This window comes from Bos indicus, chromosome 5 (genome assembly GCF_029378745.1).
Source record: "Bos indicus isolate NIAB-ARS_2022 breed Sahiwal x Tharparkar chromosome 5, NIAB-ARS_B.indTharparkar_mat_pri_1.0, whole genome shotgun sequence".
Lineage (NCBI taxonomy): Eukaryota > Metazoa > Chordata > Mammalia > Artiodactyla > Bovidae > Bos > Bos indicus.
In genome coordinates, this window is record NC_091764.1 from 104,050,531 (window position 1) to 104,076,659 (window position 26,129).

General features: G+C 57.7%; 2 protein-coding genes across 5 annotated transcripts; both read right to left on the bottom strand.

Moving 5' to 3' along the window:
• Positions 1-761: 761 nt before the first annotated feature.
• ATN1 (atrophin 1) lies at positions 762-13,119 on the bottom strand. 4 transcript variants are annotated; one of them, XM_070790199.1, is made up of 11 exons: positions 12,966-13,114; positions 9,253-9,449; positions 7,816-8,003; positions 7,427-7,564; positions 7,180-7,293; positions 4,486-6,479; positions 4,113-4,335; positions 3,045-3,741; positions 2,009-2,152; positions 1,512-1,692; positions 762-1,333 (listed from the first exon to the last, which is right to left on the bottom strand). In XM_070790199.1, the coding sequence occupies exons 3-11, from the start codon at positions 7,840-7,842 to the stop codon at positions 1,300-1,302; spliced, it is 3,552 nt and encodes a 1,183-aa protein (XP_070646300.1). In that variant the 5' UTR covers positions 7,843-8,003; positions 9,253-9,449; positions 12,966-13,114; the 3' UTR covers positions 762-1,299. The 4 variants fall into 4 exon arrangements, with proteins under 4 accessions (XP_070646300.1, XP_019815807.2, XP_070646299.1 ...); XM_019960248.2 differs by lacking the exon at positions 9,253-9,449 and having other exon boundaries at positions 4,486-6,476; positions 12,966-13,119; XM_070790198.1 differs by lacking the exon at positions 9,253-9,449 and having other exon boundaries at positions 12,966-13,119.
• Positions 13,120-17,841: 4,722 nt separating this feature from the next.
• Positions 17,842-26,009, bottom strand: ENO2 (enolase 2). Its single transcript, XM_019960249.2, has 12 exons — positions 25,890-26,009; positions 24,658-24,757; positions 24,025-24,120; positions 23,838-23,896; positions 23,473-23,542; positions 22,877-23,010; positions 22,430-22,652; positions 21,371-21,568; positions 19,579-19,780; positions 19,218-19,326; positions 18,999-19,057; positions 17,842-18,691 (listed from the first exon to the last, which is right to left on the bottom strand). Exons 2-12 carry the CDS (start codon positions 24,740-24,742, stop codon positions 18,622-18,624), a joined length of 1,305 nt encoding a protein of 434 aa, XP_019815808.1. The 5' UTR covers positions 24,743-24,757; positions 25,890-26,009; the 3' UTR covers positions 17,842-18,621.
• Positions 26,010-26,129: the final 120 nt, after the last annotated feature.

The following is a 26,129-nucleotide window of genomic DNA, read 5'->3' on the forward strand; positions in this document are numbered from 1 at the left end:
GAGGCAGACTGCGACTTTCGGAGGGGAAGACCGTGTTCTAAGGAACTCTCTTAAATCCTTCGCGGCTAGAGTTTACGAACGGTGGATGGGGCCCTATGCAAATGACCCGATGCCGATTGGCTGATAAGGAAGCCAGTCACGCCCCCTTTAGTTTTTAAGAACGCAGACAAGGCTTCGCAGCAAGAGCTCGGCGGCTCCTGCGCTTTCCTAAAATGGTCTTGCGTCGAGGTGTGAGGTGACGCCCTCTAATTTCCCTTCCCTTCTGGGCGTTTGAAATTGTCCCCCCACTCCCTCTCCCCGCAACCTTAGGGTGGTTAAGACACCTGGGTTCTAAACTTATTGCAGCCACGCCCCCTGCACCTCCGCTGTATCACCATTTCTAGCTACTCAACCGCTGTATCACCATTTCTAGCTACTCAACCGAAAGGATTCGGGTCCCCGGAGGCTCCTAGCTGTGGGACCAGTGGCAGAAACGCCTCCCGAGTCTGCGTAGTTCCCTAGAGCTGTCCTGGGCCGCCAGCATTCTGACTGCCCAGCTTTGGGGAAAAGGGTCGGGACTTGCCCCGGCACCCCCTTATGGCGGAGCCAGGGCTCCAGGACCCCGGGTTCTTTTTGAGTCCCCTCTCCAACTCGCCAGGGTCCCTACCCACTTCCGGGCTGGTCTCTGGGAGGTCGCACGGCTTTCTCTCAAGGTGTCACTGCGCGGAGACCCACACCCCCACCCACGCCCCACAGCCCACAAAGAAACAGCCACAGACATCTTCCTGGGGAGTCGTGAGGATGTTTTTGTTTGGTTGGTTTCGTTTGGGATGTTCTTTAAAGAGCGTCATATAGATATTTATATATATAAATTATTAATGTGGGGGAGGGGCAAGGGTCATACATCGCAGTGAGGGGGCGCACACGGGGCGGGGGGGGGGGGCGGCTGGGGATGGGCAGGGGCGGCACACGATGCTACGCAAAACAGCCACAGCTAACAGATGAAATAATCACACCAGGGGTGGGGGGCGGGCAGCGGCCACGGGTGGGGGCGGGGGGCTGGACGTAGGGGAGGAAGAAAGTCGGGGGCCAAGGGAGAGGGACCCGGTCCAAGATACTGTGCGCTTTCTGCCCCCCACCCACCCCCTCCCCACCTCCGCACACCACAGGAGCCTCGGCCTTGCATCTGTCCCTTCCTCCCTCCTGCCCAGAAGCCCGAGGCCCGGGGCCTGAGCCGCACCCGGGAGGCTCTGAGTGGCAGGCGGGGAGAGAGGCCTCCTTGGTCGAGGCAGGGGCACGGTGCTCTCTCGATCGCAGGTCCTACAGCGGCTTGTCGCTTTCCTTCTTCAGATGACTGGGGGGAGAGCGGGCAGAGTAGGGGGTGGGGGGGAGAAAGACTGAGGTCCATCCTGACCCGGCCCCGCTCACTGAGGATGGGTCCCCTCCCGCGGGGGCCACACCCACCCCTGGCAGGCTGGGGTGCATCCCCTCCGCCGGGCCCCCTCCGGTGGGTCCCAGGCACCCTGTGGTACCTGTAGTAGTCCTCCTGGGCGGGCAGCGGCACACTGTGCAGCGGGTGATGGGCGTGCAGCCACTGCTGCTGCTCCAGCGCCAAGCGCTGCAACTCAGCTGACTGTGCGTGCATGGCCTGCAGCTGGTGAGCTGCCGACATCGGGGCAGAGAGGGAGGCTGGCAGGTCCCGGTATGGAGCAGCTGTGGGCAGGAAGGGCAGGGGCCACATGACTGATGAGGTACTCAGGTGGCCAGACACTGTACATACAGAAGAACCGCAACTAATCAACTTAGGTGACAGCCAGTCCTGCAAGCTGCCAGAGGTGGTTAGGATCCAGGCCTCTGAGCCTGACCCTAACATCTGTGCCTCTCAGCCAGGGCCTCCGCCGTCCAGTTTCCATTCCCAGTTCCTCCCGCCACCTCCTCATCTCTCCCCAAGCCCAATCAGACTGATTCCAGCACCTAACTTCCTCTATTCTTTCGAGAGACTGTTCCCACCCCCAACCTCCATCCTTACCAAAGAGCTGGTGACGAAGAACTTCGTTCTCGTGCAGAGGGTGAGGAAGAAGGGGGTTGGGGAGGGTCCCAGCTGGGTAGGGGATCCGGGTAAGGTGAGACCCTGAGGCCAGGGGATCAATGAGAGGGTGCACCGAGGCAGAGGCTGGAGGGTAGAGAAGAGGAAGGTGTCAACAGAAGGCAGGTTTGGGGAAAACCATGCATTTGGGTGAAGGGCTCCATGCCTGGGAAGAGAGGTGGACAATCAAACACAGGGTGATCCAGTGAAGCAAAAAAGGCACAATGGAGGGGCTAGGGGTCTGGGAGATGGACAGGGGAAGACCCTACTGCAGGAGGGACGGACGGACGGATGGCAGAGGACAGGAGATTCCAGTTCTCAGAGGGACCTGAGGAATAGGGAGTGGACTACCGAGAGGAGATGGAAGAGAAAAGGAAGTTTAGGAAATGAGACAGAGAGGAACTTAAAAGACAGCACAAGGAGCCTGGAATGAATGTGATTGTAAGGCTAGATGGGGGCAGTGTTCTGACAATTAGAAAAATGGTAGAAAGACTCATTGTGGGTAAAGCTCATTGTCACTTGTGATCCCACAACCTGAGCCACAGGGCTTTCTAGGTCACAGATCTGTAGATTCGGAGAGGAACATGAAACACCTCTGCCTGGATGGAGAAAATGGCAAGAAACAATAGAGCTGAACCCAGAGAAGCAAGGAAATAGTTATGAGAAGGGCTCAGGGACAGAGGCTGTGAGGGGAGGAAGGTCGCACTCCTTTAAAGGTTTCCACCTCTGGCTTCTACCATGGGGTGTGGGGGGAGACGCCAGACCTGAATGGGGCTGAGGTGTGGGGCAGGGTCTCTGCAGTAGGGCTGGGGTAAGAGGAGACAGGCTGGGGAGGCAAAGACCAGAGCAGCAATCTCAGGAGAGCGGCTTAGGCCAGACGTGGGGTGGGAAGTCCAGGCCTGAGCAACAGAAGCGCCCAATGACCTGCCAGGGTGCAAGGTGATCTCAAAGGGCCTGGCCAAGGACAAGGGAGTCTCACCTGCGTGGATGGCATCCTGCTGGTGGAGGTGCAGGTGAGAATGGATGTGGGAGTGCTGGTGGTGATGGGGGGTCACGTTGAGCATCTGCAGCCGCGCCAGTGGGTCATTGCCCAGGGCGGCCACCCTTTCTGCATGCTGCCTCTCAGCTGCCAGACGCTCCGCGTAGGACATGTCAGGCCGCAGGGCGGGCCCAGCTGCCAGAGCTAGACGTTCTCTCTCCAGCGGCCCCAGGCTCGGATGGAAGGGGAAAGGGTGCAAGCCCGGGGGGCCAGGCTGCAAAGCCAGGCCCCCGTGTCGGGGGAAGGGATCCAGGCCTGGCCCAGGGACCCCATGTAGGGGTTCCAGCTCGCTGGGCTTCACCTCAAAGCCAGGCTTGAGGCGGTCACGCAGGTCTCGTTCACGGGCTTCCCGCTCCCTCTCCCGGGCTGCTGGGTCACTGCTGTACAAGGCCGGGACATTGTAACCCAGGAGCCCCGGGTCCACTGCCCCCAGGGGCACGTAGAACGGATGGTTGCGATTGCCAGGAGACATCACGTGGGGCCGGGCGTATTCACTGAGGGTGCGTAGGGCTGGAGTGTCGGGGCCCAGGTAAGGGGGCACTGTAGCCACAGCACTGCCCGGCTCAAACGGAGGGCGATGGGGCACTGGGCCGAGAGATGGGCACTCCACTGGAGCACGGCCCTCCTGAGCCAACTTCTGTGGGACACAGGGAGACGCGGGGTCAACAAAGCAGGTCCGGGTCCTCAGCTGCTAATTTGTCTCAGCACCTGAATGCCTAAAGCCTCAGCTTACTGTAACTCGGCCTACCACGGATTTCCCAGACCCTTCTCTTCCTGCGGAGGAGAGATGCTCTTCCTACGATCCACGGGTACTCTGACCTGAGCTTGCCTTTCTTTTCTTCAGCCCAGGGATGCAATTCCTGCCGCTGGAATCCTCTGGTCTCCATTTCCTGGGTTGCCATGGCTCCTCCTGTCCGACAGGTGGCGCATGGCCCCACCCCCTTGAAACTCTCTGAGTCGCGTAGAGGGCGGCCCCGAGGCGGGAGGCGCGCACAGTGACGCACTCACCACGCTGCGTTCCAGCTCGCGCTCCTTCTCGCGCTCGCGTTCCTTCTCGCGCTCCCGCTCGCGCTCGCGCTCCTTTTCTTCGCGCGCGCGCTGTTCGGCCTCGCGCCGCACCTTCTCTACCAGGTCGGCCCGTTTCTTGGCCAGCTTGGACCCCTCCAGCGGTACGAAGTACAGATCGCTGCGCGCGCACGAGTTAAAGCCGCGGTCCAGGTGTTTGTTGAACCTGCCGGGCGCCGAGGTAGCGCGCGCTCAGCCCTGCGAGCAGCACCCCCACTGGCGGCCGAGAGCAGGGCCTGGAGTACTTTGATAAGCATCACACGAACGGGGGACCCATCCCGCGCTCGCCACCCCCAACCCCCGCCCCGGCACTCACCTGGCCGACTGGCTGGCGTGGCTGGGCACATCTACCACCTTGGGAGGGGGCGAGGGGCTGCGGGCCGGGGGCACCGGGCTCTCGGGGGTCTCATATTCCTCCGCCGGCTCCTGTTTGATCTGCGTGGCACTCAGGGGCGGCCCAGAGGCAGGGGCCGCAGGCGGTGCGGGCAGGGACGACAGGCCGGAGGGCCCCGCAGGCGGCAGCGGCCCTGGCCCCACGGTGGGCGACCCCGGCTTGAAGGTCCCTGGGCCTGCGGGCGGCGAGGCGCCTCGGTAGCCCGGTGGGGTCCCCGTTCGGAAGGAGGGCGGCGACCCCGGCTTGTATCCAGGTGGAGTGGCTGTCTTGTAGGCCCCTGGGGACGGGGCTCGCTTGCCATACGGCGGGGGCCCAGGTGGGGAGGCTGTCTTGTAGCCTGCTGGCGAGGAAGCCACTGTGGCAATGACCGTGGAAAGTGTGGCCGAGGAAGTGGTGACCGGAGGCACCGGTGGAAAGGGGTAGGGCGCCCCTGAGGGGCCCTGGGAAGGAGAGGGGTGTGAACCCGGGTAGGACCCTTGAGAGGAGGAAGAGGAATTGGAAGAAGAGGAGGTTGGGGGTCCATTAGGACCTGCTTGGCTGTAGGACACCTGGCTGTGAGGTGGGGGCAGGTGTGCTGGCCCTGGTGGATAGGGTCTCAGAGACCCCAGGGAGGGAGACATGGCATAGGGGTGTGCATGGTGGGAACCACCGCTCTCCAGGGGGTGAGGATATGCTCCAGGGGGAGGGGGCCCAGAGCCCCCATGATGTGGTGGTGGTGGTTGCTGCTGCTGCTGCTGTTGCTGGTGGTGGTGGTGATGTGTTGGGGCTGATGGGTGGGCTGTGGACTGGCCTCCAGCTGAAGGAGGGAAGGGACCTGGGTGGGCACTGCTGTTGGCTAAGAGGCGGCCATAGGGAGGAGGTGGAGGGGGACCCTGGCTCCACACAGCCTGGGATGGAAGAGAAGGCTGCGTATACTTGGGGGGCTGATTAGAGACAGAGAGACTGGTCGGGGGAGGGAAGGAGTGGGGATAACTGGGCAGTGCCTGGGAAGCGGGGTACTGGGAGGCAGAGGCAGAGGCAGAAGAATTGGAAGAGGCGGCTGCTGCAGAGCTGCTAGTAGAGGATGAGTAAGGATACCTCATTGTGGGGGCAGGGGCTGAAGAGGACGCAGGGGGCAGAGGATGGGGTGAAGGAGCCAGAGTGGGCCCCTTCTCCGGGCCAGGAGGAAGTCCACCCATGCTCTGCCCCATGGCATGGGGGGAAGGGAGATGCCCAGGTAGTGGCTGGGCCCCCAGGCCAGGAGGAGAGGCCGATGCATTGTTAAGGGGTCGCAGAGCAGGTGGGGGAGGCAGGTTTGGTGTCACGTGGGGGAAGGAGGCTGGTGGTGGCGCAGACGGTAGGCTTCCACCACCGACTGGAGTGTTAGGTGGCTTCGTTGGGGGAGCACCACCAGCCCCAGAGCTTGATATTGAAATGGGGGTGGTGGGTGGGGGGTGCTGCTTACCCCCACTAGGGGCCCCCACTGAAGAGGCAGCCCCACTCCCCTTGGGACCCAGTGGGGGTCCAGACAAAACTCCCCCACCAGAGCCCCCAGGGTAGAGCTGTGGATGAGGGGGAGGAGCCCCTGGAGGAGCCTGGAACATCCGAGATGTGGGGGGCTCCATGGGAGCATGATATCCGGTGGGTGTCACAGAAGGGTGGGGTTCAAAGCCAGGCTCTGGCTGTCGGGGGGTGCTGTCAGGTGGTGGAGGGGAGGGAGGGAAGAGTGGAGGTGGGTGATAGGGGCGGGCTGGGCCCTGGGACAGGCCAGAAGACGAGTCGGAGTCATTCTCCACGCTTCCAGGGCTGTAGATGCTAGGAGACGTGCTCCGGTTGTCCTGGTCGATGTCCCTGGGGTCACTGCTGCCATCGTCATTGAGGCTCCGCCCATCCAGACTGTCCAGATCGGAGGGAGACTGGGGCCGGGGCAGCTCCTGCTGCACAAGAGGGAGAGCCGTGGTGGCCTTTGCTTTTCCTGCCTCCCCTGGATTTGAGGCCTTGCTGGCACAGAATGATTTCCCATCCACAGCACACCACTGCACCACAACAGGAAGAGTACTTTTGCTAAGCCCACCGCCTGGCCTTCTGGGGATCCTCCACTCTCGCAGTCTCTCCGCTGCTCCCTAGCAGGCATTCGAGTTCCCGCAGGGCAAACCAGTTCCTTCCTCAGACATCCATCTCTAGCATCTCCTCCCATTCCACAGCTGAACCCAAATCCTTATATTCCACCAGCCCATCTGCCATCCTCTCATCTCATCTACCCTTCTAATTAAACATCCCAGAAACCACTGGTTCTTAAAAAGACTGCTTCTGCATGCTCTACTTACTCGTTCCTCCTACTGAGACTTCTCACCCTGGATCTCCTCCCCAGACCCTGCCTGAAAACCAGGCCCTAGAAAGGGAGAGGCTAGAATCCCCCGTGCTCTACCCATTCCTCTTTGGCACTGCCTGGTCACCTGACACTCTGACCAGAGCCCTAAAGATCTGACACATCCAGACAGACCACTTCCATAAGCACTCGGATAAGACTATTCTCTAATATTGCAGACAAAATTAAAGTAAGAATTGTGAGTGAAAGAAAGTTTGAGTGAAAGAATGTCAAGAAAATGGGTCATGATGGTGACATGGGTCTCCCACCTCAGTTTTGGTCTTTTTTGGTGCATTGGTCTCCTCACTTTCGCTCTCTGAGATCTCTTCACTCCGGCCCTGCTTGCTGACCTTTGGGGTGGAGGCTTCCTCTACTCGGGCTTTCTGTTAGAAAGAAAATTCCTATCTTGTACTTCCACCGGTGCCCTCGGCCAGACAGGAAGCTCCCCCCAACACACACATACACCATCAGCCCCAGTGCCCGGGCATCCTGTGGCAGGACGTGGGGACAGAATACCTTGGCCGTCTGCCTAGACTTCTCGGCTTTGCCATCGCTGCTGGACGTGCTGACCCCGCCAGGGGAGGCCCGGCCCCTCGGTCTCAGCTCTTCCCGGGGCCCAGGGGCCTCTTTCTTCCGTCCACTCCTCATTGACATCTGAAGGAGAAGGAAGTGAGCAGATGATGTGGTTTTCTACATTACACCTCACTTCATCCTGTGCCTTCTTTCTATTCTCCTCCAGTGGCTGTCGCAGAAGGATGGGGTTCAAAGCCAGGCTCGGCTGTCAGGGGAGGAAGAAAGGAGGGAGGAAAGAGTCGAGGAGGGTGGCTGGGGTGAGCGGGGCACGGGGACAGGCCAGAATCTTCCCTGACCGTGGCCTTGTGTCTCTCATTTTTCCTCCTACTCACTGAGTCTTTATTCTGTCGTGTCTTCATTCTTCAGGCTGTGGAGACCCCATTCTCCTCTGCCCGGGCAGCTGGATACAGAAACTTCTCTGCTTCACCCTAAGTTCCCCCCAGCTACGGCCTGGGAAGCAAGAAGCAGGCTCTCCGAGTTTTCAGCACCTGGAACTTGCAGGGCCTGTCTGCAGTGAAGCCTGTTGGAAAAAGACCATCAGAGTCTCCAAACTGGTGAACAGAGTCTGAAGGGGGTACTGCTGCACTTGTCAAGGGGCTGAGTGGGCAGCCCAGCCATGACACACTGCTGGCTTGCCCATGGGCCGCTCCAGCTGTCTGTAAGTGAGGGAACCTCTGCTGGCCATGTCATCCCCTTCATCTCTCTGGAAGGCAGAAAGCGCAGAAGTTTCTATGCGCCCCAATTCAGGAGATCACACTACTTCCCCCTTGGAAATACATGCGCACACGGAATTCCACAAAGCCTTACAAAAGGAGCACAAAGAGATGTACCTGAAATATAAGCTGATTTATTGAGTGCCTTATGTCAAGCCCTTAGTTGACATAAAGCCCAATTTCATTTCATGTTTACAACCATCCCTGAAAGTGAAATTCATTCAGTCGTGTCCGATTCTTTGCGACCCCATGGTCTATACAGTCCAGGGAATTTTCGAGGCCAGAACGCTGGAGTGGGTAGCCATTCCCTTCTCCAGGGGATCTTCCCAATCCAGGGATCGAACCCATGTTTCCCACATTGCAGGCGGATTCTTTACCAGCTGAGCCACCAGGGAAGCCCAACCCTATAAAGGATTTAGTCATTATTCCCATTATATAGGTGAGGAGACTGAGGATCAAAGACTGTGATTGTGACTTGCCCAACTTCACGCGATGAGTACACAGTGAGGAACTAGAGACAGTGCCAGAATCAAGCCCCATCCCCCTGACTTCCAAGCGCATGCTCTTTTTTCAGTATTTAGCTATACTCTCATCAGAAGTTGGTGAGGAGAATTCTCAGAAGGCCTAGATCAGTCTCTGAGATATGAAAAGAATCTTTCTTCACATTAGAGTAGGTGGGAGAACAATGTCCCATTCAACACTGCAAAGGCGCGCAGCCCTACCAATGCCAAGACCAAACTGAGGTGTCCCCAAAGTGCTGAACTTCAATTCTGAGTCTCATAAGCCCCCGCTCCAGTGCTTAGGTCCCCTAAGCCTGGAAGAAAACTCAGAGCTTTCACTTTACCAACCAAATCAGTGGAGATCACTGAGCAAACATTCTGAGTTTATACATAAGTAAGCCTGCCCTCCCATCTGGTTTAGACAGGGGCTCCCAGCTCCTCATAGCCCATCTATATACATCTATATGTTTCCGTATATATCCATATCTACACAGTCAGCAATTTTCATTTACACTTGTGTTTCCTGCTAAGTGTCACATCTCTCCATGTTACTTACCATAAGAGCTTTTGAGAGCAAAAGTACTATCTTCTTTTTAGTTATTTTTGGTTGCTGCAGGAGGGCTGTTGTGCCCCGGCTTCTTGTCGCATTGGCTTCTCTTGTTGTGGAGCAGAGGCTCAACAGTTGTGGTTCACAGGTCTAGTTGCTCCATGGCACGGGGGATCTTCCCAGACCAGGGGTTGAACCTGTGTCCTCTGCATTGGCAGGCAAATTCTTAACCACTGGACCACCAGAGAAGACCCCAAAAATACTATTTTCTTACTGTTTTCTTCCTTTCTATATCCCTCGCAATGTCCAGTACATATGGGTTTTCTGGTCTCTTTTTACTACTGACCTTTAAACCCACTGACTTTAGCAGGTCTTCTCGAATGAAGTGCTGCTGGCCTCGGTGGGAACGGAGCAGGCTTAGCCACCTACTCTGAGCTGAAAGCCCTGGCTATGGAAACAGTATTTCCACTATGCTGTATAGTGGAAAATACACTGTATGCTATAGTGTATTTTCCCAAGGAATACAGAGTAATTCCTTCTCACTCACCTCCACTGAACCCTCCTGAGGCATGCAGTGAGGGGTGAGCCTAACTTTTCCAGGAAACTTACTAAAAATCTACTTAAAGTCACAAAATAGCTGGGTCAGAGCCCAGGTCTGAGCTTACAACTGATGCTCTGCCCAGTCTCCCAGCCATTTCTCTTCCACTACAATTATTACCACATTTTTGAGCTGCTGTGTAAATTGATTTTCTAATACTGTCAACCCACCCCCACCAAAACCCAAAGAACAAAACCCAACATAACAAAAGGGGGAAACAACCTTAACAAAAGCACAAGAGAGATGATAGTGACTTGTGTGTCTTTTGGCAGCCCCTATAAAGGAGGGTACTTGTCTTCCTATCACAGAACCATCTTCACTGTAGGTGAGTCAGGGAAAGGCAGGAATGGAGGTACCTGAAGAACAGAGCAAGCCCAGTGTGCCCCTCCCTCAGCTCAACTTTTAATCAGTTATCTGATAAAATTAGCAATGGGTAGCTCTGAAGAAGAAAAGCAGTCATAAAAGGGTAGGTGACCCTGGGGAGGAGGAGTGGCAGAAGAAAGGAGGAGATAGGGTTGGGTTATACATAAATTCCTGAACAGGGAGCCTGTTTTAGCACCTACAAGCTGAGCTAACTACCTTCCTTCCTGCTCTAGTAGTCTGTCACTGTAATTCCAATTTATAAAGCACCTACTGTGTGTCTGCAAAAAACTAAGCACCTTCACCTTCAGCACCTTACTGCAAAAGTAAAATTATAAAGGCCAGACTGGGGAGGTGGAAATATGAAAAATAAGGAAAAAGAGCTCTAAGTAAGAACAGGAAAAGAAATTAAGGGAGAAATGTAATAGAGGTCAGAAGGAATACACTCGAGGCACAAGGCTTTCTAGGATGGGCTTGCAGGGTAAATTTCAGGAACGCAGGCCCAGCCCCCACCATCGTTCCAGAACTTCCAGACTAACAAACCAGTCCTAGATAACAGTGCAGCCCAGACCAGCAGATAATAAGGTAGGGCCTAAGCTTCAGGATCTACAGTTGTCACTGGGACCTCAGATACCATCTTATCTGTGACCCTTCGTCAGTGAGGCCAGGGCTCAAAGAAAGAGAAGTGACTTGCCCAAGGTCACAGTTACTCAGAGGTGCAGCCAGGACTAGACCAGGAACCACATCTCCTGGCTCCAGTCCTGAAGCCCACCACACCAGCTGTTCCACAGCCCTCTCCCCTGGGCCACTCTCACCTGGGACGGGCATGGAGGGCCTAGCCATGCTTACAAGGTGGGAGAAATAGAAGGTCGAAGGCTGGCTGAGGGAAAGGGTCACTATGGACACAGTCTGGGAAAGAGGAAAAGGAATACCTGGGAAGGAAGACTCAAGTTTAAGAAAAGGGAGAAAAACCTGCACGAAGAAGCAAAAAGACTACTGTATACAAAAAGTCCCGGGACTTGCCTGGTGGTCCAGTGGTTAAGAATCTGCCTGCCAATGCAGAGGACACAGGTTTGATCCCTGGTCTGGGAACTAAGATCCCACATGTTGCGGGGCAACTAAACTTCGTATGGGGCAACTAAGCTTCGTATGCCACAACTACTGAGCCTGAGCACCCTAGAGCCTGTGCTCCACAACAAGAGAAGCCAGCAGCAATGAGAAGCGGGCACACTGCAACTCAAGAAAGCCCGTGTACAGGAAAAAGAGCCCGCACGCCACAAAGAAGGCCCAGCGCAGCCAAAAATAAATAATATATTTTTTTAAGTCTCTAATAACGAACTGCCAAGGGTGGTATAACTAGGACCAAGAGCGTTTCTATCCTCCCACCATGCCTAAGAGGAAGGACTTGAACAAACACACATGATCTGCAAGGAATATGTCTACTTGTTCCCAAAGACACCTGGATGGAGGATGGTGGAGGCCCCGAGGAACCTCCTCTCCACCAGCAGCACCAGAAACATCCTCCAGAACTCAGCCAAGAGTCCCAAGGACACAGTAAAAACCTGAGGCCCCCGTCAAGATTCTGAGCCCCCATCTCTTGGACATCCCACTGGATCATTGCCATGGCAACAAAATGGCAGACCCTACCCCTCAAGAGTCCATCCCAGGGGTCCATCTGTCAGCCACTCCCCTTCCAGTTGCCAAAGCAACTCCAGTCCTCCGATGGCACCCTCAGGGAAGGGAGCTTAGAGTACCTACCCCAGTAGAGAGAAGTGCGTGCACAAAGGGAAATCTTTGAGCACAAAACAGTAATCAAGATCCACCCCCTCTTAAAGAAACCACAGCTAGAGGGGCAGTGGGTGCTCTGGGGATCTGTGGGGTGGGGGTCACAACTTGTTTGGAGTGCCTGTAAGATTGCCCAGTTCACTCCAAGCCACCCTCCCAGAAACCGTTTCCCTCCAAGTCTCCCTCCAGGGGTCCTGTCTTCCTCATCTCTTGCAGGAGGAACCACACTGCTGGGGCCCCACATGCCCCTCTCCAAGAAGTACCTACGCCTGGAATTGGAAAAACAGGGTCAGAGGTGACCCGGAGTTGGGGAAAGAAAACTGAGTCACAAAGGCATCACCTTCCCACTTCTACCCCAGAATACGCCGGGTTTTTCTTCTCAAAGGCGGCCCTCTCGGAGCGAGTCCCGGTTTCCCCAGGTTCCAATCTCCTCCCTCAATCAGCTACAAACCCTTTCTATCTATCTACCACACCCCTTCCCCATTTCCCACCTCCCTTCTATACCTGGCACCCCGAACCCCGGGCTCTGACACCCGGGTTCTGGGCCTTCGGGGCTTCTCCTGGAGTCCTCATGCTCCACCTCGCTGCCATCTCTCCATTTCTTTTTACCTTCGCCCAAAGCCCCCTACCAGGCACCCCGTTTTTCCTCCGCCAAACTCCAACCTCGGCGTTCCTCTTTGGGTCTCGGGGTCCTGCCTACCCTCCTGCCCCATTGGCCCTCCTCCTGAGACCCTCCCACCTCCCCCTACCTTCCAGATCCTCCAAGTGCCCCGACCCCCTTCCCTCCTCGGGGGCCGGCCCCACCCCTTGAGCCCCCAGCCTCAAGCCGGGCATTGCCCGCAGTGGGGGACCAGATCGGAAAAATAACAAATGGAGGCGGCGGCGGCGGCAGCGGGAGGGGGAACTGGGAAGGGTGGGGGTGGGGAGCCGCGGACCAGAACCCCGGCGGGCCCGAGGCCCAGGCGGCAGCAGGGCTTACCTGGTTGTAGCTCGGGACGGCTGGCTGGCTCCGAGCGGATTCGGGGCTCCGGCGCCTCCGGGGGGCGGCGGCGGCCGCTCCCCCGCCCCCCTCTCCTCTTCCCGGCTTCAGTCGCCGCCGCGACGGCGGCGGCGGCGGCCCCAACCCCCCCGGAGGGCGGCCCCCATCCCCCCTCTTACCCCACCTGGCCCCGGTCGCGCGCCGGCCTCCGGAGCAAATCCCGATCCCTGCTCTCGCTCGGCCCCTCCCCAGGCCCGCCGCCTCCCCAGGCCACCCGGAACGCCCGGGCCGCGCCACCCGCCCCCGCCGCGCCGCCGTCCGCCCCCGCGGCCCGGCCGGCTCTCCGCGCGGCTGCGACCCGCCGCCTCCCGCCCACCGCCCGCGCCCGCCCGGCGCAGCCCTCACCGCCGCTATCCCCGGTCCCCTCAGGCGGCCTCCGCCCGCGGCCTCCGCCCCTGCCCGGCGGTCGTCTCCCTCGCCCCTTCTTGGCCCCTCCCCGAGGCCGCCGGTACCCCCGAAACGGGTCCCGGCCCCAGGCCCCTGCCCGATGCGGGGCTGCGGGCGGGCGGGCTGGGCGGCGCGTCCGGCGACTCGCACAGGAAAGCGGACGGCGAAGGGAGGGAGCTTGGGAGAGGGGGATGGGAGAAGGGAGGAAGAGGGAGAAGGAGGGAGCGCGGAGGAACGGAGGAGAGAGGGGCCGGGAGGGAGCCGCGAGGGAGGGAGCGCGAGGCGAGCGGCGAGGGGGGAGGGGATCCGGAGAGGGGGAGGCGCCGCGCTAGCTGGCCGAGACCGAGGCCGAGGGGCCCGGGGCGCGGGGAGGGGTGCGCCGAGGCGGAATGCGGGGAGCCCGCGGTCCTGGCGCGGAAGAGGGCTAGGTGGGGAGGGGGGCGCGGGCCGTTATGGGGGAGGCTGGAGAAGTTTGGGGGGCCTAGGGGTGTGTGGCGGAGGTGAGGGGGGAGGCTGTGGGTGTGTGGCAAAGCCGCGGGGATGGGGTGAGGTTGGAGGGATGGAGCTTCTTGGGGGCAATGAGATGTGACCAGGGGAAAGAAGCTTGGGGTGACAGCATCTGTGGCAGACACATAGCGGAAGAGGTTTGTTGGTGGGGGGTGGAGGCAGTTGTGAGAGAATGGGATGAAGTTAGGGGTCCTAAGGAGGGGAAGAAATCGACAAGATGGAGACATATACGAGAGGATGGGTTTCTGAAAGAGTGAAGAGTCTGTGGGTGATGGGTGTTGGGGAAAGAACAGAGAACATAAGAATTTGGGGGAGTGACAAGTCTAGAAATGTCCTGTGGAGAAAGAAGGAAAACTACAGCCTTAAGAAAGGATGAAGGAGGTGGGGCTAGATGCAGATTCCAAGGGGCACTGGGTTCTGGGTGGGAGAGGAAGGTAGGAGACTGGGATGGCCGGATTCGGGGGTGCGGAGCGGGTTCTGAAAGAGCTGGGGAGAGTTTCTTGGGCAAGACAAGGGCGATAGAAGGAGGGGAGGAAGTAAAGACGATTAGGAGGAAATTTAAAAGAGCAGTCTAGGCCTTTGGTGGCCCTAAGAGGGAAAGTCCGTGAGGAGGACAAGCTGGTGGACATGGGAAGGGAAAGCAGGAGAAGGCAACGGTAGGAATGAGTAGGACAAGCTGGCAGAGGGAAGACGTTCATTTATGGAAGTGGGACACCCTCCCCAGGCCCGATGGCTGGCGGTAGCTCCATTTTCCATCTCAAATCTGTCCGAAGTCATCACTCACGGTACTTGGGCGTGGGGGGGTCGGGTGGGGACTAGGCTCCGTGTGGAGACAACCTCAAGTGCCTGATTATTCTAATGTGGAGACCATTCCAACACAGACTCTCTCCAGGGAGCCTCTGCCCCTGACAGTCCCCAGCCACTCCCAGTCTTCAGCCAGGAGGCTAGCACCCCCGGTCCACACACACCCCCCAGGGTCTCCTGGGCTCTCTCCCTGCCCCAGGCCAAGCAGCATCATCTCTCAGGACAAAGGACACCAAGACGCTGGGTGATTTTTGGCAGCAGAGATTGGGAAGGCCAGAGAATGGGAGGGAGGCAGGCTGGGAACCGGGAAGAGCTGGAGCTGGAGTCAGGATTGGGAGCCCTCGCTAGCACTCCAGATTTGGGGCGGGGATGGGGTAGTTGTGCCAGCGGGCTGGCTTGAGGCTGAGGGTGGGCCCTGAAGGTGGGATCCCCACCACCACCCAGCCTCCAGAGAAGGAAGGAGACTGGTTATGGAGCAACTGGTAGATTTTGCCTCCTATTTCCCCAGGCCCAGCTCAGCCAAGCTCTAGGAATACCCAGAAGTGCTAAATAGATTCTGTGCACCCGGAGCCTGAGCAGGAAGCCTTCCCTGGCCTAGGAATGAATTCCCACTCTTCAGACTCTAGAATCAGCTGGCACTCACTCTATTACCCCAGGCCCACCTTATCCCTCAGGGTTTTCTAGACAACTCCACCCCGCCCACCCACTGCCCACTGCACCCTAGGAGGACCCCAGCTCCTTCTCCCCACCCCCAACTTTGCTCGAAGACTCCTCCTCTCCCCGAGGTCCCCCCTCCCCATTGCTTTTCCTCTCTCTCTGCACTACCCAGCTCAGTCCCCCACTGGGCCCTGGCCCAGGCTCTTCCCAACTCCCTTCCAGGCTAAGCCGTTCTGCTTCCTTTTTTAACCACTAAGGGATCGGCTAGGATGGTGACATGTTGTTGTTGCGTCCCTAAATCGTGTCTGATTCTGCTACACCATGGACTGTAGCCCTCCATGTTCCTCTGTCCGTGGGATTCTCCAGGCAAGAATACTGGAGTGGGTTGCCATTTCCTTCTCCAGGGGATATTCCCAACCCAGGGATGGAACCTGTGTCTCCTCCTGCATTGCAGGCAGATTCTTTACCACTGACCTGGATGGTGATATATCTGAGCCTAAAAGAAAAGGAGAGTGAAAAGAGAAGCCAGGGCCTCTCCCCTCCAGATCCTCCCCGACCTGAGGACTGGATTCAGTTCAGCTTCAGGGAGCATCACACACACCCCACCATCATTGGTCACCCCAGCTCCCCCTCTCTGGCCCCATCTCCCCACAATCCACCAGTTTCCATGCAACGGCACATAAGGAAAGTGGAGAGAGGGGCCTGGGAGGCCCAGGGAGGGGGAGATGTAACCCAATCCACCCCAGTACCTGAGGGGTTTTGGTGGGGAGAGGGGGAGCCGCTGAGAAGGTGACAGATCAAGGTAAGAGGGCAGAGCTTGGGAAACATGGCTCCAGCCAGGAGTCAGCCTAGGAGTTACTGAAGAAAGGTGCATACAATGGGCCCCAGAGTAAAGCGTGGGGTGCCCCAAGGGAAACAGAAAGGAGTACCAGGGGACATGGGAGCAGGGAAAGCTGAGATGCCCCCGCTGGAACGAAGAGGCACAGAGGTTGGGGCAAGAAACCCTTTGGCTGAAAAGGGCTGAGTTGTCAGCGATACGGGAAAGAAAACGGAGAAAAGGGTCTTGCCCATACAGAGGTGGAATCCTCTTCCAGTCCCGGAGCTGGGCAGAATGGCAGAGGGGGCCCAGGACCAGAACTCAGAGTAGAAACCGAGTGGGAGGCCCACAGAGGGAGCAGCGTTGCAGTTCCTCCCACCCTCGCTTTGGCTCCGGTGCTGTCGGCCTCCTGCAGAGCCCTGGCTCCCTCTAGTGGCCGCAGCTCCCCACCACTCGGGCCAGGTAGCCGAGCCTTAGACGGTGGCTCAGTGGTAAAAAAAAAAAAAAAAAAAAATCTGCCGGCCAATGCAGGAGATGTGGGTTCAATCCCTGGGTTGGGCAGATCCCCTGCAGGAGGGCATGGCAACTCATTCCAGTATTCTTGCCTACAAAATCCCATGGACAGAGGAGCCTGGAAGGCTACAGTCCGTGGGGTTACTGATTCAGACACCACTTAGGCACCAAATAACAACAAAGAGGGGGCTCATCCTCCCCCTGCCCCCAGGTAGTTCCTGCGTTCCTGTCTCAGAGCTGGGGCTTTGCTGGAGCCAGAGTGTGATAGTGGGTCTCCAGTCACACACTGGCCCCCTGCTCGCAGGCTCACCCAGCCAGGGGCCTGTTGATCACCCCAGGTCCTGAATTTCCAGTTTACTGGAAGTTACCTGTCCTCAGGCTTCTGCAGCTTGCAGGGGGCGCTGCCCAGACAGTGCTGGCCCATCCCAGGAGCTCCAGGACTCAATCTGGGAGAGGCCTTATACACTGGAGGAGCTCCCGTCCCCAGCTCCATCACCTCTCTGGTCAAGGGCCTTGGTGAATCTGCAGACACTTTGGATCCCATTCTCCAAAAATGTGCACACACACAATGTTTGATATTTTTAGGAATTCTTGGACCCCAGCCTAAAAATCCTAATTCCCCCCTGGGGAGGGGAGAGGGGGGAAGGCAGGCCAACAAGCTCCCACCTAGCCAGGGAAGTATAGGCAGTGCCATCCTCCTGACCTTATTTGCTGGATTGCTTCCTCTTTCTGTGCCCTCTCCAGCTTTTTTTTTTCTTTTTGGCTGTGCTGAGTCTTCATGGCTGCTCGGGCTTTTGGGGGGGCTACTCTCTACTTGCGGTGTGTGGGCTTCCCTTGTTGCGGAGCACAGGCTCTAGGTAGGCATGTGAGCTTCAGGAGTTGCGGTTCCCGGGCTCTAGAGCACAGTCTCGGTAGTTGTGGTGCACTGGGCTTAGTTGCTCTGTGGCATGTGCCATCTTCCTGGATCAAGGATCAAACCCGTGTCTCCTTCATTGGCAGGTGGATTCTTTACCACTGAGCCACCAGGGAAGCCCAGCTCTCAGCTTTGCTATCCAGTTTTACCACTTCTAGGAGCTCCATGTTCACTCCCTCTTTCTCTCTTACTAGAGTAAGACTCCTCAGACACAGGAATGCACGGTGACTCAGACTTTAATGGAAGTGTTCATTTCAGCGCCACAGAGGTGCTGGCAGCTGTGAAACATGGCACGGGGGCAGCTGGAGGAAGAACGGGGAAGCTAGGGCTGGGGGGAGAGGGACAGGGGACAAGTCCCCAGGTGCACAGCCCCACCTCTGGCCCAGGAGCCGTCGCTGAGGCCCCTTTCTGCTACCCTTCCAGTTCCAGCAGGACCCCCACTCCAGGCCATCTCAGAACCTACAGTCACGTGAAATACAGACACGTGGTTCCCCCTCCAGTCAGGCCAGTTTTCTGGCACCGGAGTTATGGCGAAGTGATTCATTAACAAGATGAATGAAAAATAAATAAACGAATAAATAATACAGTGGAGCCTTAGACCTGGCCTGAGCAGGCAGCCAGCCCTCCCCAGCACTCACACTCAGCACTGCCCAGTTCCTGCTTCATAAGCAGCCTGGAAACGTGGACTCGGCGCAAAGCACACACAACACACGGCCCCTCTACACACCTCGACAACCAACCCAGACGCTCCACACAGACCCCAGTGAGTCTTCTGTGAATCCCCTTACGGTCCTCAGTCCATGGCCAGTTTTCAAGGAGAGAGAAGAGGAAGGAGGGAGAGGCGGAGAGCGCGGAACCCAGAGGGTGGGAGCGCGGAGACAGCAAGGCTGGACCAGCCAAGGCGCAGCACAGAGGGTCAGCCGAGCAGGACCGGAAAGAAGAGGATCCAGGAAGAGGACGGAGTGAGGGGGTTCCAGATCTCCAGGCAGGGAGGGGGCTCACAGCACACTGGGGTTGCGGAAGTTATGTCCCGCAAAGCGAGCTTCATCCCCTAGTTCTTCTTCAATTCTGAGAGAGGCGAGTCAGAAAGGAAACAGTCAGCGAAGCAGAAGGACCCTGCTTCTCTTCCCAGGAGTCCCCCTGCCACATCCTCCAAGCCCCTCGCACTACCTGCTCCTGGGGCCTGGCCTGAGTGAGGGCATTCCCTGGCTTCCCATGGGCCGTCAATCAGGCCATCTGTAAACCCATCATTCAAAACCAAATACTTTCTGGATGTCTACTGTCCTCCAGGCCCTGGGCACTGGAGACAAAACGGTGGCCAAACATAGCTTGTGACTCTCTGAGCCCTGGGTTTCCATTCCCTGGACTCCCTTACCTCATGAGCTGGTTGTACTTAGCCAGACGCTCAGAACGGCATGGGGCACCAGTCTTGATCTGAAATATCCCAAAAGATAAACAGCTCAGCAGCCACCTTCACCCCATGAAGGAGAGCTCACACTCCTTCGAAATTGCCATGATGCCCACAAACACCCGGAAGGAGAGCAACCTGAGCCTAGAACCCCCCCAACTGCACAAAGGGCTCCCTGGCGCTCACCTGGCCTGTGCACAGCCCCACCACCAGGTCAGCGATGAACGTGTCCTCAGTCTCTCCGGAGCGGTGACTCACCATGACCCCCCAGCCGTTCTCCTGGGCCAGCCTGCACCTGCATTCGGTGCAGCAGCAGTGAAGCCCAGCCCACACGCTCTCCCCAGACCTGACATTGGTCAAGAAACATCTGGAGGGAAGCTGTCCGGGGTGGGGGTGGAGAGAATCAGGGGGCATGGAGGGAGGAGAACCAGGAGAGCCTCAGGGCTCCCTGCCTCCTCCTGCACTTGTGGGCAAGGCTGGGGTGGGGTGCTGGCAGGACACATCCTGCAGAAACGGGTTGACGGGGGGAGGGCCCAGAGGCACTCACGCTTGGATGGCTTCGGTGACTGAACCGATCTGGTTGACCTTCAGCAGCAGACAGTTGCAGGCCTTCTCCTCCACCGCCCGCTCAATTCGCTTGGGGTTGGTCACTGTCAGGTCATCACCCACAATCTGGATCCCCACATTGGCTGTGAACTTGGACCAGGCCGCCCAATCGTCCTGGTCAAAGGGGTCCTCAATGGAGACCACTGTTGGGAGAACAGTGAGGGGGCTCCGTCAGGTGGGAACGCCCCCGCTTAGAGTCCCTGCATGGACAGATTGGATTCCCTGGCCAACTCAGCCTCCTCCCCTCTGAAATAAGCCTCCCCTGACCCATTCTTTTTCTTTAATATTTTTTATAATTAAATTTATTTATTTTTAATTGAAGGATAGCTCAAACAGTGAAGAATCTGCCTGCAGTGCAGGAGACCTGGGCTCCATCCCTGGGTCGTAAAGATCCCCTGGAGAAGGAAATGGCACCCACTCCAGTATTCTTGCCTGGAGAATTCCATGGACAGAGGAGCCTGGCGGGCTGCAGTTCATGGGATCACAAAGAGTTCGACACGACTGAAGGACTAATACACACTGCTCTACAATATCTAGTTGGTTTCTGCCAAACATCAACATGAATCAGCCATAGGTATACCTATGTCCCCTCCCTCTTGAACCTCTCTCCCACCTTCCTCCCCATCCCACCCCTTAGTATTTTATTTATATTTATTTTTTATTTGGCTGTGCCTGGTCTTGGTTGGGCCCCCTGCATTGGGAGCACCTCGTCTTAGCCACTGGATCACTAGGGAAGTTCCCCCTGACTCATTCTTATCTTGATTTTTTCACAAAACCTTTCAAAAAAAACAAGGGTTCAGAAACTTTCTCACAACCTTTCTTTGCATTTTCCTGTTTTCTACCAGGAGCCCTTCCTCATGGCTATTCGAAACCTTTCATTCTGCAGTTTATGCCTACTTTCTCTTGCTATGTCTCAGGAAATGGAAACCAACTGCTTCCATTCCAGGGATAAGAGTCACTGGCAGACCTGGGGAGGGTGCTTCAGCTCCTCTTCACCCATACAACAGTCCAGCCCTGTTCAGCATCAGTTTTGTTTTGTTTTCTTTTTTTTTGCTGAGCTGGTGACTTGTGGGATCTTAGTTCCTAAACCAGGGGTTGAACCTGTGCCCTCGGTAGTGAAAGCACAGAGCCCTAACCACTGAACCACCAGGGAATTCCCCAGCATCCGGTTTTATCAACTGAACATCCTGAACTGTGCTCGTTCCAGTCACCCTCTCACCGTGCCTGTGCTGTGCTGTGCTTAGTTGCTCAGTAGTATCCGACTCTTTGTGACCCCATGGACTGCAGCCCCCAGGTTCCTCTGTCCCTGGAATTCTCCATGCAAGAATACTAGGGTGGGTTGCCATGTTCTCCTCCAGGGGATCTTCCCAACCCAGGGATCGGACCCAGGTCTCCGGCATTGCAGGCAGATTCTTTCCTGACTGAGCCACCAGGGAAGCCTTACTGTGCCCAGGTCCTTCCAAACCCGCCCCATGACCCCAGCAGCTTCAGAGATTGTGACTTTAATCAGGATTCAAAGCAGATGGAACAGATTCATCATGGGTTCCTGCCCATTCACAGGACATCCAAAGCCCAGCCTCTGCAGGAGACCCCTTCACGCCATCCCTGGTTCTCAGGCTCTTCTCAGGACATCTCTACCAAGCACCTGGGTCAGCACTCATCAGGTCCAGAGTTGCCCCCAACACACCCCTGCCTGCCCCCTACCCTCCCCCGGCCACAGCCCTTGGTCTCACCAGGATAGTCCCTGACAAAGTCCTGGTAGAGGGCCCCCAGCTGGTCCCCGGTGATGTATCGGGAAGGATCAGCAGGAGACTTGAAATCCAAGTCATATTTGCCATCGCGGTAAAACTCCGAGGCGGCAACATCCATGCCAATGACGATCTTCTCTGTGTAGCCAGCCTTGTCAATGGCTTCCTTCACCAGTTCCAAGGCTGGGGATGGAATACAACAAGGTCATCAGCAGGAAGGGTGGCCAAGGAGGAATGAGAGGAAGAAAGAAATTCAGAGCAGAGGTGGAGGGCTGTTGCTGGGGAGAGTTCTGCTTAAGGTTGTTTTGGGGTTATTCCCAGGACTGCGATGAGCAGGCCACCTTCTAGGAAGGCAGGGGAATGGAATTCTGTTAATAACAGTTTGTTTTCTTTTTTAATAGCTATCATTTATTGAGGGCTAACTTTGTCACCTCAGCGCTTTACACCTATGATCTAACTTAATCCTCACAATGATGCTAAGAGGTAGATGCTGTTGTTATTCTTGTTTTACAGATAAGAAAGACAAGCACAGAGACTGTTCAGAGAGCAAGATCACCAGAAGTAACTCTTCAAGTCAAGGTTCACATCCAGGCAATTTGGCCCCCAAAAGTTAACTCTCAGCCACGACCTGCCTGTATAGTTTCTCTTCACTCTAAGGTTTCTGCCAGGGCAGGGAAAAAATTAGGGATCCTAGAGGCCTAAGAGGTTGGGGTGGAGATGGGATAGATTTAGAGTTCGGGGTATCTCATCAAACTAGAATCCATGGTGAGAATGGATCCCACAGGTCACCTGGACCACCTCCCAAAATCCTCTAGGGCTCCCATGGGAACTTGCAGATACTGACACATCTGGCTGGGCAGGTAAAGGTGATCCTCTTAGGCCTGCACATGAATTTGTTAGGCCCTCTGTTACCCACTCCAAGGACTGGGACCTTGTAACTCAAGGACCCTCACGCGGTCTCCTGGGGACCCAGTGAAGCATGTGGCCCTTCCTGATGTCCTGGAATGGAGCAAGACGGAGCTGGGAGTAGGGTCTTGGTCTCACCCTCACTGTTCTCCAGGATGTTGGGGGCAAAGCCACCTTCATCCCCCACGTTGGTGGCGTCCTTGCCATACTTGTCCTTGATGACGCCCTTGAGTGTGTGGTAGACCTCTGCCCCAAGTCGCATGGCATCCCGGAAGCTCTCGGCCCCCACTGGGAGGATCATGAATTCCTGCATGGCCAGCTTGTTCCCAGCATGAGAGCCACCATTGATCACGTTGAAGGCCTGGGAGCCACAGGAGGACAGAAAAAGTCACAAAGCTCTTCCCTCTCCACCCCCAGGAGTGTAAACCCAAGAGCCCAAACTTCCCCCAGCTTCCAGACTCAGAACCCTCCATCCCGTGGTCCCTGTCCTCTCCCTACAGCTGCCCCAATCACTCTCCTCCCATCAGTCCTCCCAAGGCTTCATGCTTCCTCCTCACCCACCCCTGGGAGAGGCACGGTGCTCACCGGCACAGGCAGGATGAGGTCTGAGTTCCCGGCCAGCTGGGCAATATGTCGGTAGAGGGGCAGTTCCCGCTCGGCAGCCCCTGCCTTACACACAGCCAGGGACACACCCAGGATGGCATTGGCCCCAAACTTGGCTGGGAGATTATAGAGGAAGGCACTGATCAAACATGTCCCCTTCCCCTTCCAGCCCTCAATTTTTTTTTTAATAGCTAGCATTTATTGAAGGCTAACTATGTCACCTAAGCACTTTACACATGTGATCTCATATACTCCCCAAAGGAGCCATAAAGGAGACCCCCGCCCCAGTCCAGTAACACCTCATCCATCCTATCCTGCAAGTAGCAGGGGGCGGGGTATGATCAGAAAGGGCAGCGAGCTGCATTTCTTGTAACCATCCCTGAGACCAGACTTTCTGCCACCAACTCCCCCCTCCTTATGCTGCAGAGTTCTCCCTTCTGTCTCATGTCACTCCCTCCCACTGGAGGAGGCTACGAGAAGGGCTAGTCCTCGGGCTGTCCTTCCTTCCTTCACTTCTCAGTCTGTTCCACGCCCCCCTCCGCCCCCGCCAAACCCACTCTCTCCCAGCCCCTGCTTACACTTGTTCTCAGTCCCATCCAAGTCCAACATCAGGTTGTCCAGCTTCTCTTGTTCTACCACAGACAGACCCTGTGAGCAGAGGCCCCATCACCAGGAGCCAGGATGGAGGCTGGACCCTAAGACACCTAATATAGGCACCCCTCCCCCATCCACACACAGGCTCACATCCACCAGGGTTCCCCCAGGTTCCTGTGATAGCGGCCTGTCTGGATTAGGGGACTCAAGCCCCCATGGGAGCGGGGCCCCCTTCCCTCAGTAACCATAACTCCCCAGAGGTGGCCCTTTCTCCCTCTTCATCCCCTTCCCCTAATCCAGGGCTCCCTCCAGGATCCAGTCCCCACCCCCAGCAAAGAGCAGGCCTCACTGAGCTGATGAGGACTGGGGCAATGGTGGTGTTGATGTGGTCCACGGCCTTCAGGACACCTAGGGAGAGGCGGAGAGGTCAGGCCAGGAGGGACCAGGTAGAGGAAGGCATGCAGGAAGAGGGCTGGGGATGGGCATGAGGCCCCCAGCAGAGAGACAGGGAGCCCAGAAAAGACAAAGGGACTCACCTTTGCCCAAGTAACGCTGTTTGTCCCCATCCCTTAGCTCCAGGGCCTCGTAGATACCGGTGGAGGCTCCACTGGGCACGGCAGCCCGGAAAAGACCTGGGAGGGGAATGCCGCAGAAAGAGAATGGAGAGAGAGGACAGCACAGGGACCTGGGATTCCTTCAGCTTTGCAGCTCTGCACTCCTGTGGTACATCCAGCTTGCTCCCCACACTGCTCCTTAACACACACACATACACACACACGGAGGCAGATACACAAGCGGTGGCCTCCTCATCCACCCAGTTGAGGTCCCACACACACAAGGAGGATACCAGAGAAATGGAGCTTTGCAGGCGGCACACACGGTGTACACACAAAGAGCACACACACACGGTGCACACACACAGCACACATGGTACACACACACAGAGCACACACACACACACAGAGCATACACATATGGTGCACACACACACAGAGCACACACAATAAACCAGCACACAGAAACTGGCTTATCTCGGCTCCCCTGGACAAGGAAGGTCTGCTCCCAGACTCTAGGCTCCTGAGCCTGGCCCAGCAGGGCACCCCCACTGGGAATCCTCCCATCCCAGGCCCGTACACCCAGCTCTGGGGCTGTGGGAAGGTGCCCATTACCTTTGGCAGTGTGGAGATCCACCTCCACCGTGGGATTCCCACGGGAGTCCAGGATTTCCCGGGCCCAAATCTTCTCTATGGACATGATGGCTAGGATCTCCTTGGGTGGCAGGGAAGGAAGGAGAAAGATAAGAGGCTTAGAGGGGTGGAGCCTGAGATCAGTGGGAGGGGCCAGAGGCTGGGAAGCTGGGAGCGACAGGAAAGAGGTTACTGCAGTGGGTGGGGAGGAGTTGGGTGCAGTCGCCGGCGGTAGAAGGGATCCCCCCGCCCGTAGGGAGAGGAGAAGGTCAATGCAGTGAGGAAGGGGAGGTCACTGCAGTGGGGGGCGGGGTATGATCAAACGACGAGATGGGAGGACACCGCAGGGAGGAGGGGAGAGGCGCGGCAGTGGCTCCCTTGCCCCCTCAGCAGTTCGGCCGCCGGCTGGAGGGGTGCCCCCAGCTCTCCTCGCGGCGGTACGGCCGCCAGGCTTGCATTTCTCCTTTGGCATCAAGAAGAGCACGGGTCGTCTGGGCAGCGTGGGGGGGGCCTCTCCTCCAGAGCCCCCATCCCACCCAAGCTAACACCCCAGCCCCCACTCCGAGGTCCCAATCTCCCTCCAAACGTGTGTCCCGCCTGTTCCCGAGAGATGTAGACGAGTCCGGGGCGAGGGTCCTCCGTCTCTGGGGTTGCCGTGGGCAGGGAGAAGGAGGGGAGACCGTGCGGAGGGGCAAAGCTGGGCTGGTCCTCCCTCGGGCCCTGGACAGACTCGGCTCCAACCCCCCTTCCCCGTGCGGAGGAGAGCGGCGCTGTAACGGGCGATGAGAGGGCGATGCAGGGGAGGAGGGGCCGTGGGGGTCTCGAGGAAGTCTGGGGATGCTGAGAAAGGGTGAGGGAAGACATCTCCCCGATGCGCGTCTAGGGATGTGCCAGGGGAGAAACGCACAGTCCCAGGAGACCCCGAACGCTTATCTTCCACGGAACCGGAGGGGCAGAGAGACACAGGGAGGGGGCTGCGAGGGTGGAGAAAGGCGCAGTGAGACACACGCAGGTGCGGAGAGGCCTGGCGCCCGCATGACTAGGGGGCGACGGCCTGAAACCGAGAGGAGCCGCCCGGGGAGGACGGGACAGGAGGCGCCGGGGAGGCGCGGGTGGCGGAGCAGGTGCGCAGAGCGGCGGGGCGAGGGATGCGCGAGGCCCGGGAAGAGAGGCGGGGGCGCGGCGGCGAGGGGAGGGGGCCGGAGGGGCTTCACCTCGGGGCTGCGGACCCAGCCGGTGGCGGTGGCGGCGGGCCTGGCAGTGGTGGCGGCGGCGGCGCAGAGAGAGCGGGAGTGGCGGCGACGGCTGCGGCTCCCGGGCGGCGGGCGGCGGGCGGGCGGGGGGAGGCGCCGATAGGGCCGGGCGGGCGCATGTGACCCGGAGCCCCCGATGAGTCAGGAGCCGCCGGCGGAGGCGCACGCAGGAGCGCGGATGGGGGCCAGATGGGATGGGGC